The 14126-nt window shown below is 32.7% G+C and overlaps 1 protein-coding gene across 4 annotated transcripts in view; it reads left to right on the top strand.

Moving 5' to 3' along the window:
• Window positions 1–14126, top strand: part of LOC111057073 (carboxy-terminal domain RNA polymerase II polypeptide A small phosphatase 1) — a 38198-nt gene that overhangs the window by 3767 nt on the left and 20305 nt on the right. For 2 of the 4 annotated variants that reach the window (XM_039423588.1, XM_022344501.2), the window contains exons 2-3: window positions 9890–9928; window positions 12595–12854. In XM_039423588.1, coding sequence (XP_039279522.1) covers window positions 9890–9928; window positions 12595–12854 — 299 coding nt within the window. Of the gene's footprint in view, window positions 1–6449; window positions 6489–9889; window positions 9929–12594; window positions 12855–14126 lie in introns of all 4 variants that reach the window. The other 2 variants (XM_039423587.1, XM_039423586.1) reach the window with 1 other exon arrangement.

The raw sequence follows: 14126 nt of genomic DNA on the forward strand, positions 1-14126 counted from the left end.
ACGTGACCAAATGGGCGTTAACACATTTGGCGGTTGTCTACCGTCGCCGCTGATCAGTCGTCTTTCCCAGTTGCTCCAAGTCAGAGGTCTTTGTTTTAAGTGTTTGTGGTTGACGAGTGTGAGAAAATGAGTAAGTTAATAGACAATGAGTTGTTAATATCATTTGTAGAACAGATGCCAGTTTTGTGGGACAAAACCCTCGACATATTTAAGGATCGAGATGCAACAAGGAATGCGCGTGGAAGGAAGTGTGTATGGAGATTAGGGGGGATTTTGAAACTCTGGAATACAAGAAAAAAACTGTAATATGTTGTATATCGCTGTCGATTTAATAAAAACGTTCATTTCAATGAATCCAAGCAAGGCGATTTCTCTGCTGTCTTCTTTTCCTTTGACGGCACAACAAACGTGGTAAAAGTTGTTGCCTTTCCATTTCAAGTTAAACACTTAATAATATATACTTTTGGAAAGTGTGCAAAATACAATATTAACTGAACACTCAGGAAACAGTGAAGTCACAACACATTTGCGATGAAGAACTACAACAATTATTTTGGCTACTGATCATACGATCATACTGATCATATTTTTTAGGTTCAGAACCAAATTCTTCATGTAAAATTCCCTTGTGCTAATACAGAGTGGCCCAAAAAGTTCGTATTTTAGGTTCATTTTCCAGTTTTCAGCTATTTCCGGCAAAATCAGTGATCGGACAGAAAAATTTGCTCTTGCCTTTTTTAAGATCATAAAATTCTGAATGAAATGAGATCATTCGGAACTCTCTATCTCCAATGAGTACTGAGCTATGATTTTTCAAATATGAGTGATATTTTAAGGAAAAAAATCAATTTTGATCATATTTAGTATTTGTTCAACAATATATCCCGATTACAATCTAGATGTAAAATTCAAAATCCCTCTGGGCATTTTTAGCTTCAACCATCATCACCATCTATATTGTCCTCACAGTGATATTTCGCACAATGATATAAGCTCATGAGATCATGTTCTATGAGAATCAACCGTTAGTTGCACTTCATTTCAGTATTTTCTAGTGGAGAGGCGCGCGATCAAGGATCAAGGATCGCTTAAGGATCAAGCTATCAAAATGAAAAAGTTTTCTTTTTTCAATCATTACTTTCTGAGACATGAGCGCCTAAAGTTTAAAATTTTGGGACAGATCATTTCAAATTCGGTACGAGATGAATCCATAAAATTCAAAGGATAAATTCTTCATGGTATTTTTGATTTAATAAAACAAAAATTTCCTGATAATATCAATTTTTGAGAAAGTTTTTCAATTTACTAAAAATGACCAAAAATAGTGTAGAGTTTTTTTTTGTAAATTGAATAACTTTTTCAAAAATTGATATTTTCAGAAAATGTTTCAAAATTTTCTTGTTTTATTCAATCAACAATACCATGAAGAATTTATCTCTTACCGAATTTGAAATATCCTGTCCCAAAAATTTAAACTTTAGGCGTTCATATCTCAAAAAGAGATTGGAAGAGAATGTTTTCCTAAGAAAACTTTTTCATTTTGATATATACCGGTACAAATCGAAAAACTTCGAAAAATATCACCAGTACAAGAAAGTTCATTTTTAGCCTTTGCACAGCCTTAAGACGTACACTGCAACATAATATTAGGCCTACTTAACTTGCTAAGTAATTAGAACTACAATTTCTACAAGTTTGTTTAACACACCTGTTTAATTAAGTAGAACTCGTCTGACCTTTGCAATTCCTTCACCAATTCTTCAAGATCTGGGGACTGAACTATTTTATGTTCGCTAGACCACTCAGACGTTCCTGGGGCATTGTTGATCTTAGAAAAGTCTTCATTAGCACGAGGTTGAAAAACTTCTTATATAATTTTACCATTCACATTTGAAATTATGAATTTATTATTTATTTGTATTTTTAAATTTTCCGTTCCTTTAAATTTGCCGCCCCCAAAACCGGCCGCCCTGTGCGGCCGCCCGGTCCGCCCACCCCTGGGGCCGGGCCTGCATTGAATGCATTAGGACAGATATGTGTCTCAATATAGACACATTCATCCAAGCCAAGCTCAGAGTTCCTTAGCTGAGAGTCAATCATGAAGAAGCATTCAACACTGTCCTGCGTCCAAAGTATAGATATATGATATAATATCCATATAGGAGACGCTCGGCACTGTCATGAATCCTTAGCCACTCTCGACACTGAATGAATACCCTCTAAACTGCCTAGTGTGAGGTCCACGTTATAATGACAGTATTTTATCAACTTTGGTTTTGCTATCCTTGTCTATCATTCGACAAAGCCGGTGGTACTATCCTTTTCTAGGTTCACAACAATGCCAATTATATTTTTGACAGTATAGAAATATAATTAATTAATGCAGAGAATCGGCATCGCTATTCTTCTATCTTTATCCACTGCCATTATAACGTGGACCTCATTATAGTGCTCCCCAAGTGTAACGCTTGAATAAATTGTCTTAGAGAGACTCATGGATACTTGTCAAAAACCAAATAGTTCGGCTTCTATGACTTGATACCATAGAAACCAAAGGTTTGTTTAATGTCGCTATTATATTAGGTTATTTTTTCTATGACAATTTGTCGTGAGTAAAATTATTAGTCAAAATAGTCTATCTAGTATTCATGTCCGTATTTGATGTGTCCGAAAACACAAAGACATGTAAAAAAATAAAAAGAAAAAATAGCTCATTCATAATCATAGCTCATCCTACTCACTCAATGATATCTAACTTTATACTCTTTTTTTTAGTTTTGAATGGCTTTTATCTTGACCCGTAAATTAATAACAGAAGTATCAACTGAAGCCCAGACCAACAATGGTTTAATTGCCGAAACTTTGGTATCCAACAAATCTGTAACAAATTCCAGTACTATACATCGCCAAACAAAATGTTCAATACAGAACAAAGAACGTCTAAAAGTTCATTTTTGGATTTTATCAGTTCTTTTCACATATTTTATCTACAATTAGACAGTATTATGGTCTCCTATGACACGCTTGTTCTATTTGTTTAACAGCGTCCTCGAGTGTAGTTATTTTACCTTATCTTTGTACACTTCTTAACACATAGACGTGTATTCTCAAATCTTTACTGTTGAATGATTATTAAGAACATACAGAATTAAATATGCCTATTTATTTGAATAATCGTATTCAATTTAGAATAAAAAGCATCAATTTCTCAAACAAATCTTTATATAACTTGATACTCAATTGTATTTTTCAATGTGAAATATACTGTATCTCATTAAAAAAAACTGATTAATATAATATGGATATTATGTTATATTGTATTATTTTGAAGAATGTATGCTTCTGAAAAACTCAAAAGCCTTTTCAATAAAATTATCCATGCATCAAAATGATTTTTAAATATATATAGGCTATCTATCAATATGATTATTTTTTAAAATATAAGGAATTCTCTGTAAAATATTATACTATTATTCTATAAAATAGAAGTCAAATTGCAACAACTAATACCGTTTGAAATTACTTTCAAAACTGAATTTAAAAGACTTGAGCTCATTGAGAATTCATATTTAAGTTGTTTTGCAGTACAGTATCTTTCTTGCACAATAATTTCGAGCAGGACATCATGTGAACTAAAATGCCTATTTTCACGGTTAAATTAGTTGCTAAAATATGGAAACGGCTCAGCTGGCAGTAATTGTGTAGAGATATGACACCAGTCTAGCTCTAGCCTCTAGCCAGCCAAAGTTGTGAATCATCCGTTCTATGAATTGACCTTACACTGAATTTTACGCCGTCTAGCCTAAGCTTGCCGAATTGCTGCCTTAAATAATGTTTCCTTCACTTAACTTATATCAATTCTAGCAAAAAATGGTTCTCTCCGTATTTCCTCGTTTTTCGTAGCCAGGTTTTTTCAAGATCACTGAAAAAAATGATCAATGGTTTTATGCCGGTAACGAATTTTATCCAGAATCCAAGCCTTGAAATTTTATGGTATTTTATGCAATAATATAGAATTATCGTGAGACTTGACAGACTGTCATTTTGAACTGTTCATTTTAGCATACATATATCACTATATAAATATAGCAATATAAAATTTATTAACTAATGGTTTTAAGTAAAAAAATAATGTATCAATTGGTAGATTCTCTTTAAAATGTTTGGTACTAGTATTAAATGATAGTTTTCATGGTCATTAACTGATTAAACACTATTCATATTGTAACACAATGCATTAACATTTTCAGGTTATACATTTTATTAATTTGGTTGAACTTTTTCTTCAATACTTATTTAAAGGCAAATTATGATTGATGAGTTTAAAATAATAAAAAAATATAATTTATTAACCTAATTATATAATAATAATCCATAGAACAAGCATTTATATATGAATATGCGTTAACTATAGTTCTGTTGTTCTATGATAATACCATAGATTCAACCAAATTGGTAGTAATACCAAAGATGATCCAAATTTATTAGATGATATTTTTTTATGGTAATACTAAAGCTGCGTTTACTCCAAAGTTATTAACAAAATGTTAATTTTTCTGTCCTTATAGATTCTATTAATTAGTAAAAAAAGTAAATTCGTATGGCTTTTGTTGGTGGGGAGTCCCTTGCGGGAAGGTCCCACCGCCTGAATATATCATTTAAGCCGTCAATGGGCCTTACGACTGTCATACTTCAGCCGGGACCGACAGTTTAATGAGCCCATCCGATAACACGGGAGTGATCTGGGTAAAAACCTTTCGGTTGTGAGAGGGTTTGAACCCGGGATCTCTATGCTGCAACTCAAGCACTCTATCCACTGGACCACGGATCACTCCAATTAATTAGTAATCAATTAGTAATTGAACGGAACTTGATAAACACGATGCTCATGTGTATGATGAGTTACTTTTAATATAATAGAATCTATAAGGATGTTCCTGCTCTTTTCCTAATATATCAAAAACGTTTAATTTTATTAGTCAGCTAGATCGCACTTGAAATCGATTCATGCAGTTTTACCCTCTAATCCTCTAAATATGTGTTAAAAGTTGTATGTTGAAAAATTTTTTCATAAATGAAATTCATCCTAGCACTAGCCAATTTTTTTACTATTCGATAGGCCTAGTAATTAATTATTCCTCTTATCAGACAAAAATTGATGATTCTATATTATTTCTCAGCTCCAACATCGTTATGATAGCTTCTTATCAACGTTACAGCTTTTATAAATAGACAACCGTATTCCTTATATCTTAATATTTCAATCCTATGCTAGCTAGTATTTGTCAAAATATATTGATGTGATTCAAAATATCAATCTTTAGTTCCTGTAGTTGAATTTAATTGGGACTCAAATACTAGATGTCTTTATTACTCTTAAAATGATTAGAAATTTCCAGATGAAGGATCATCAATCGTGCGACTATGATATTGTACTTTACATTGGTAATCCAGACTCATGAGTCGGGTCATTATTACTTGAAGAATTCTAAATGTGTTATTTTTTTAAAGATTCTATATTACCTTTGTCCAACGTATTCGACTTATTCAATGGTTTTTAGACTGATACTGATGGAAATATACACAAATATTCTTTCAAGAGTATCATTTGTTTTAATTGATTGCCTTAATATCATTGAATCATTCGTAGAGTGTATATTTATATACATTCATATATTTATCTCTAAAGCAAAGCTACGCTACTGCAGAAATATCTCCATTCAGTTTGGTAATGAATAAACAGCTAAGCAACAAAACCTAGACAATGGCTTGTGATTTTGCTCTAGAATTTCAATGCTACTGAATTTCTTTCACATTATTAAATAATGGGTTAGTGAAACAAAATTTCCAACTTCTTGCCTTCGATCATTATTTCCTCATTATGAACTGTATATCCTCTAATGACCTATCCATTATTTGTAATAGAGAAATCTATGAACAATCATTTCAATTCATCTTTTCTCTTCATTGTTGTGTGATGTATTATGCTATTCTTGAACTCTTATCATTTTGATTAGCAAAAAATATCAATGCTTCTCGCCATTTTTATCAGTCAAACAATAATAAATTTGACATGAGTCTTGAAAAGTATTGTTTTTGATTTATTATTATTTATCGGAAGTCGTAAACTATTTATTTAGTTTTTATTTGAATGAATAAATCCCAATGTATCCTTGAAAAGAGATTACCATTCAATGCAGGCCTTTTTTGAAAGCTCTTTTTTCAGATTGTAAGGTGGTTTCAATTTAGTAAATTCATTGTTATTGTATTATGTCTTTATACTAATAAGTAATTTATTTTCAATATTTCAACTGCAGTAGCCTACTTATTTCTTTTACTATCGTTAGATTTGTTGTCCATTATATTCTATGAGAATAGAATGCTCTTTCATATAATATGTGAGTAGAATTAATATTCATATTTTTAATATTCATTTTCTTTTTTTGCAGTTCATCTACCCAGAGTTGATAATGACATTTGCTCACCAGGTAAACTAACGACTTTCTTATTCGTAGAAATAAAATGTTGATTAATACATAGATACAGTATCATATTTACTTTTATAGAGACATTTCAGTTCTTACAAAGGATAGAATGAACAGTAAAACTTGAAATATAAGAGTAATATGCTTATATGCCGACAGTCTAGATAAAGCGACGCATAATATTCGGTTGTGCCTAAAAAGTCATATTTTCACACACTTAATCTAGTTTTTGTTACAATTAAATGTGTTTTTCTTAATTCCATTTTGGCTAAAGAGATATTTTCAAAATGTATTGTGTTAGCCCAGTACTTGATTGATTGATTGATTGATTGATTGAGTACTTTATTTATGTAGATTACAATATATACTGGCTTATACACTTATATACAATAGCTTACAATACAGCAAAATTATAGATGAATTTACATAATATAGACTAGGAAAATAACTATTGAACTGTATATGATATGAAAAAGCAATTTGTAATATAATAACTATAGATAATAATCATATTGTTATGCATCTACATAATTGGCGGAGCTTTGGACATATCAATGTCCATTCTTTGGGAAGAATATTAAAAATATCCTTCCCACTAACTCTCTACCAAAACGTTAATTTCGTTATTTAAACTAAGGATTTATTTATTAATGGAAATATTGTAAAAGTTTTAATCAATATGAATATTGAAGAGAAAAAAAACAGAAAATTGATAGAGTAAAATAATTATATAGGTAGATAAGATCAAATAATTGATTAATAAAATGAAGTAGGCTGAAAGTAGATCAGGGTTATCAAATTTCAGTAATATACAGCATTATGCAGTGGATAATTGAAATAACATGAGTTTATATTATATATATATATATATATTCGTTCTATAACATGGTTTTAAGGTTTATATTGGTGGAATGGGTGAGGGATGGTTGTCATGTGATCGTTCTAGGGCCGGACAGTTTCAGTCATTTGTTCCAAAATATGTTTTTTTAAAGTCAGGTTGAAGCTCGCTCGGCTCTCGATAGACCTGATAGAAACAGGAAGTGTATTCCATGCACGACAGGCACTGACTAAGAAGGATTTTGTGAAAATAGTAGTTCGATGATTGGGTATCCTTAAAGTACTTTCTCCGGTTCTAGTATGTGAAGCATCTATCCTCCTACCTTCAGAGACAAATTTGAAATCATCTTTAAAATAGTTCGGATTACCGTATTTCAAGATATCTCTAACAAGCTTGACTATTCGAAAAAGCCTCTGATCGGGAAGCTTCAATGTTGAACTAGCAATGTGGGCTGGGGTGACATGATCATGGCGTTGGAGAGAGTAGACGAAACGTAGACAATAATTTTGGCAACGCTGTAGTTTATCATTCAGAGTGACTTGCATATCGTTAAGAACAGAATTACAATACATTAATGTGGGAAGATGAGTGATTGAACCAATAATAATTTAATGTTTCTAGGGAGGATATCGTGCATTTTCTTCAATGCATGCATGGCTGAGAATACCTTTTTACAGTTTTGTTCACTTGTTCTGACCAGTCAAGAGTATTATTCATAATAATGCCTAAATTTTTAACTGAGCTACAGTAAGGAATGTCATTACCGTCTACACTAATTTTGTGAATCGATTCAAGGTCAATAGTGTTTATAAGACGAGAATATCCAATATAATGGGTTGTGTTTTGATGGGATTAAGCTTAAGGCCATTTTTCGTTGTCCATTCCACTATCGAATTGATATCCTGATTCATTATTCCAACTGTTTCATTAATTTTTGTTATGGGACAGCTTAAATAGATTTGAAGGTCGTCTGCATAAGTATGGAATCTGGAGAATTTGATAATGGAAGAAAGGTCATTAGCATACAAAGTGAAGAGGAGAGGGCCTAAAATTGAACCTTGTGGTACTCCATGCATAACGTTTTTCCAAGTTGACTTTTTGTCACCGACAGATACACATTGTTTCCTACCTAATAGATAGGATTTAAACCAAACTAACGAGTTGCGACTGAAACCAAGAATAGCCAACTTATTCAGAAGGACTGTATGATCAACAGTATCGAATGCTTTAGAAAAATCAAATAGGATGAGGATGGTGCATTTTCTTTGGTCCATAGCTAACCTTATATCATCAGTGACACGAAGCAGAGCTGTCTCAGTTGAATGGAATTTTCTAAAGCCTGATTGAAAGTTATGAAGCTTACTATTGTTGTCTAGAATTTTACAACTTGAGCATGAATGAGTCTTTCTAGCACTTTGGACAATGCAGGTAAAATACTGATTGGTCTAAAATCCTCAACTTTATTGGGTGATGGAACTTTATTTAGAGGGCGAACCAGAGCAAACTTCCAGTTTTCAGGGAAAATGCCTTCCTCAAGTGACTTGTTGAAAATGTATGTAATGGTTGGTAAAACAGCAAATAACATCTTCTTGATAAATTTAATAGGAATTTTGTCTACACCCGTAGCATTACTATGAATACGTTGAATTGCTCTGAGAGTGTCTTCTTCTGAGATTGGATGGAAATGAAATTGATCAGTGATTGGTAAATCTAAGTTTGTAACCTGCTCTTCAAGATCATCTATATGATTAGCAATGACAACTTCGTCGCATTGGTTAGAGTGTGAAACGAAATGGTCATTTATATTATTCAATGGTAAGTCAATTTGTGGATTCGATTTCTGTTTGCCAAGCCCGAATTCTTTTATTCCCTGCCAAAGTGATTTAGAGTCTTGTCTATTGTTTGTCATAAACGAATTCAAGTACCTAATCTTTGAGTTCCGTAATTCCTGTTTCACCCTATTTCTAAGGCTCCTATACTCTATCAAACTATCCAAGTCAAATGTCTTTTTAAATTTTCTATGTGCTTTGTCTCTACGTCCCATCATCTTAAGTATGTCTTCAGTCATCCACGGTACTCGTCGTTTTCTATTAATCCTCCTTGTCACATAAGGTGCATGTTTGTCATACAAAGTCAAAGTCCAATTCTCGAAAGTCTTGACCATGTCATCAACTGAGGGTAATGCTTCAATTTGATGCCATGGAGTCTGAGCCACATCAGTCAGGAAGGCGGCTTCATCAAAGTTTTTGAAGTCTCTATAAGTGATAATTTGATTGAATAAATCCCAATGTATCCTTGAAAAGAGATTACCATTCAATGCAGACCTCTTTTGAAAGCTCTTTTTTCAGATTGTAAGGTGGTTTCAATTTAGTAAATTCATTGTTATTGTATTATGTCTTTATACTAATAAGTAATTTATTTTCAATATTTCAACTGCAGTACTTATTTCTTTTACCATCGTTAGATTTGTTGTCCATTATATTCTATGAGAATAGAATGCTCTTTCATATAATATGTGAGTAGAATTAATATGCATATTTTTAATATTCATTTTCTTTTTTTGCAGTTCATCTACCCAGAGTTGATAATGACATTTGCTCACCAGGTAAACTAACGACTTTCTTATTCGTAGAAATAAAATGTTGATCAATACATATATACAGTATCAGATTTACTTCTATAGAGACATTTCACTTCTTACAAAGGATAGAATGAACAGTAAAACTTGAAATATAAGAGTAATATGCTTATATGCTGACAGTTTAGATAAAGCGACGCATAATATTCGGTTGTGCCTAAAAAGTCATATTTTTACACACTTAATCTAGTTTTTGTTACAATTATGTGTTTTTCTTAATTCCATTTTGGCTAAAGAGATATTTTCAAAATGTATTGTGTTAGCCCAGTACTTGATAGAGCGGATCAGCGGAGATACACATCTAGTTGTTGCAAAGAAGATCAGGGCTCAGTCCAATAGTATTGAATCACCGTAAAATGATCTCATTGCCGACAACTTTCCATAGTATATTTATGTCCCACGTATATTCATGTAGGCCTATGTAGTTCATAGGAAACATCTATGCTGCTATCATATGCATGAGTCCATATTTTAAATCTTTGAAACCAGCTAACTTGAAATGTCTTCCTTTGTAAGATGACGTTCGATTCCTTACCATTTTAACTTGATTAGCCTATTTCTGATTTGTATTAAAATAAAATAGTATGATAACTTCATAGTTCACAGTTGTTGGAAAACACGAAATATTCAAACATCCAAAGTAAATTATGAATCAACCACAGTATTTAATCTTCCTTATTTGCTATCATTATCTTATTTGCTCAATTCTACATTAAAGTATTTCTAGCTCAGGTTGAATCATTTTAGTGTCTGTACCAACAAGTCGTTTCATTTGGTCATTGAACTTGCAGAGTAAACTATTCTTGGATTTTTCTTATTCCACTGTCGTTTATATCCCATTAGTTTAGAATAGACCTATATAAATAGTTATTGTAGGCAAATTAGGACCTTGCCAAATAATGAGCCTAATACTTTCCTCTGTGTAAATATCTGTTTATTGTAGTAGTTTAGAGAATAGGCATTTATGTTCCATTCATTTCTCAGTAAATAAGATATATAATGATTGGAAATATTTTTGGTAAAGTGTTAACCAAGTGTTGAGCCTCTCAGTTCACAATAACACCAAATTGTAAATTGTAATTTAGCGAAAGATTGTTTTCCAGTGAATATTGTAGTTACTAGTGAATTTGCAAAAACATGATTGATTGCAAACCAGCTTGTAGACGAGTAACACGTGGTACAGTACCCAATTATTGTTTTCAATTATTTTCTCTGGAACAATCAGTTATTATTTTCTTGAATATTCTCATGAATCTAACTTACTATACTTCAGTAAGCGATTTTCTCTCCAATTGAATGTGATTAAAAGATTCTTCTCTGAATTTAATTGTGTTTTTGCAATACGTAGTTTGTATCAATATAAATTATTTGAAAGTATTTTTAAAATAGTTTTTATGCAACATAATCTCTACTCAATGTTTTTCTTTTCTTAATTAACCGTTTTTCAATCATTCTCAAGCGACTTGTATACTTGAGTGATACGGTATGTAATGTTATAGATGACAAGTTTCAATACTTTTAGTGTAGTTAAAATTGCACTTTCAAATAATTATGAAATGCATTGCGTTTCTACAATTCTTTCCTATTATTCAGTTTTATATATTTCTCGAGTTATTGTAGTATACTATTTAATAAAATGAACTATTTTTTCAATGATTATTATATGCAATTATCTGTGTGCTAGATCAATAATTACAGTACGTATTCTGAATTTCATTGCTCTTTCCTATAATCATTTGAAGCTCTTTTCTATTATAATCATTGACTAAATTAATAAAATAAAATGAAGATCTGAATCAACCATCATAACTCATTCCATCATAGATTCCAGTGACTGTTAACGGAAAGGATTTCCTTTACCATTTATACTCTACTGTAGATGCAATAAAATATAATCTTCATAATCTTATTAAAATTGCATTTCATCTTCAATTTGATCAATAATTCTTCAGATCATATTTTGAAAAATTTATAGAATAGGATTAAAATTGGAAGAGGATTATTAAAGGTTTCACCTAGCTTTCCTCTTCCAATATCATTTTAATGATGAGTGACTTTGTACGAATGGATAAATAAATAAATATTGTTTTTTATCGTATCAATTAAGCCGGCTTATATTTCAATCTACATAAATTAATCTAATCTAATTTAATCAAATCATCATCATCATCATTCCCATTAGCCTCGTACTGTTTATGTGAGCATCTCCCTCAGCAGGTTTATTCACTCCCTGTTTGGGAGTGTGAAATATCTCAAAAGTACGAGTATTTCAACATTTCGTTATTTGTGTAATCACCTAAAATTATCAATACATTTCAAATAATAATAAAATATTGCCATTTAAAAGCCAAAACATAAACTCCCTAACCTTTTCTTTTACCTTTAAAACCTGACTGTAAAGAACGTTTAAGGTTATATTTTCATAACCCAGACCAATTTAAATCTGGCAGATCTGAGGCACTCCACCCCTCTGTTTCTTTTTGAACGAGTGATTTTTAATATAATTTTATTGTTTCCAACGATTTCTTCTTATTTGTCCATGGAATTCTGGTAAAAAGTTACTTTGAAATGATATAAAATACATCCTGTTACTACGTATTGGTTGGTAGAAAATTGGTGTTGTTGGGTTGCAGGAGGCGGCGTCCAAGTGGGCAGCAAAAAGCCAGCGCGTCGTGGCGTGCTGCGGTCCCTGCTCTGCTGCTTCAGTCGATCGACCAGTGCCAAGTCGTCGAAAGGCGGCGCCTCGGGCGGGGGCGGCAGTGAAGGCCAGTGCTCGCCGCCCCACAGCCCCGGCTCACCCCGCTATCTGCTGCCCCCCGTGCGCCACCAGGACATGCACAAGAAGTGCATGGTCATTGACCTCGACGAGACCCTAGTGCATAGCTCGTTCAAGGTGAGTTCAGCACCAGTCATAGTTTACAACTATATAGTAAACGTTTCTCCTCCTCCAATATCATTTCAATGATGAGTTATGATTTCGAATATTAGTGTTGTTAAGAATGAGAATAATAATGTTTTTTATTCCTTCAAGGCTTAACAAAGCAATCAGAAACGTCTCCGGTCACAATAAAATAATTCATCAGGCAATGATTATGTCAACACTAAGATACAATAATTGAGAATTCAAGGATATTGTAAATTTAAATAATACCCAATGTCAACATAACAGTAACAGTACACGAATAAAGATGTAGCTATTGGACACTATTAGTGCTATCAAAAGTAATCATTTACTGGCAGCTGAAGGAAAACGATAAGCGAATGTAGTGGAATTCAGATATGTATAGTGGGTTAATCAGAAGAAGACTCTCTAGTTTTTGTTTAAATATCAGGTATGTTCCTGGCTGAGTCGAGCAGTACTCACACCAGCGCGACTCAAATCGCGAAGCGACTCGAGGCTCAGTCTGTAGGCGAAGCAGCATGTCTTTTCAAATGATGACGCTCAGATTAAGCGATTCCAGAATCGGATAGTCCGATACTGAGAGACCAAGTTGCTCGGCGACTCGACGTGCTGGTTGCTGGTTGTTTTCAAGTGGTGACGCGCGCTTTATGCGACTCGACATGTTGGTTGACAAGTGACTCGAGTATCCTCAATAAAGTGAGGTTAGCAATTGAAGTGGGTCAGCATAAAAATGAACGAGCTCAATTATTAAGTTTGTTCGCCTGTAAGAAGGTGAAATAGCACATTCTTGAATATTGTTTGGGTACACATTCTTTGAGACTTATCAGCAGGTATATATAACCCTGATAAGCTTTGAACAAACATCATTCATGTGGTCCAACTTTCTTAGATATAGGCGTGGTCACTAGGCACGTGAAATTTTCACATTCACATCTAGTGTTAATGAGCCTTTTTACAGAACTTGACGTTTTATGAACTATGCCCCTTTGAGAATACAGTTACATTTTTATGCTGACAGTGAATGTCTTAGAATTGTTATAATGATGGAAAATACTTCAATAGTTGATTTTCATGTTGGAAGAGAAGTTCTCAAAATATTTTGACGCATTGACTAGTATTCATCCCAGAAAGCCTAGAGTATCCGTTTCATCGATTCTGTGAAAACAAATGATGTGGGCCTGCTCAATACACTCCACACTTTGTAAATATTTCTAAATTCTCCAAAAGTACGTGGGGTATGAAGACTCATCAAATGCATCGTGA

This window comes from Nilaparvata lugens, chromosome 3, assembly GCF_014356525.2.
Source record: "Nilaparvata lugens isolate BPH chromosome 3, ASM1435652v1, whole genome shotgun sequence".
Taxonomy (NCBI): domain Eukaryota; kingdom Metazoa; phylum Arthropoda; class Insecta; order Hemiptera; family Delphacidae; genus Nilaparvata; species Nilaparvata lugens.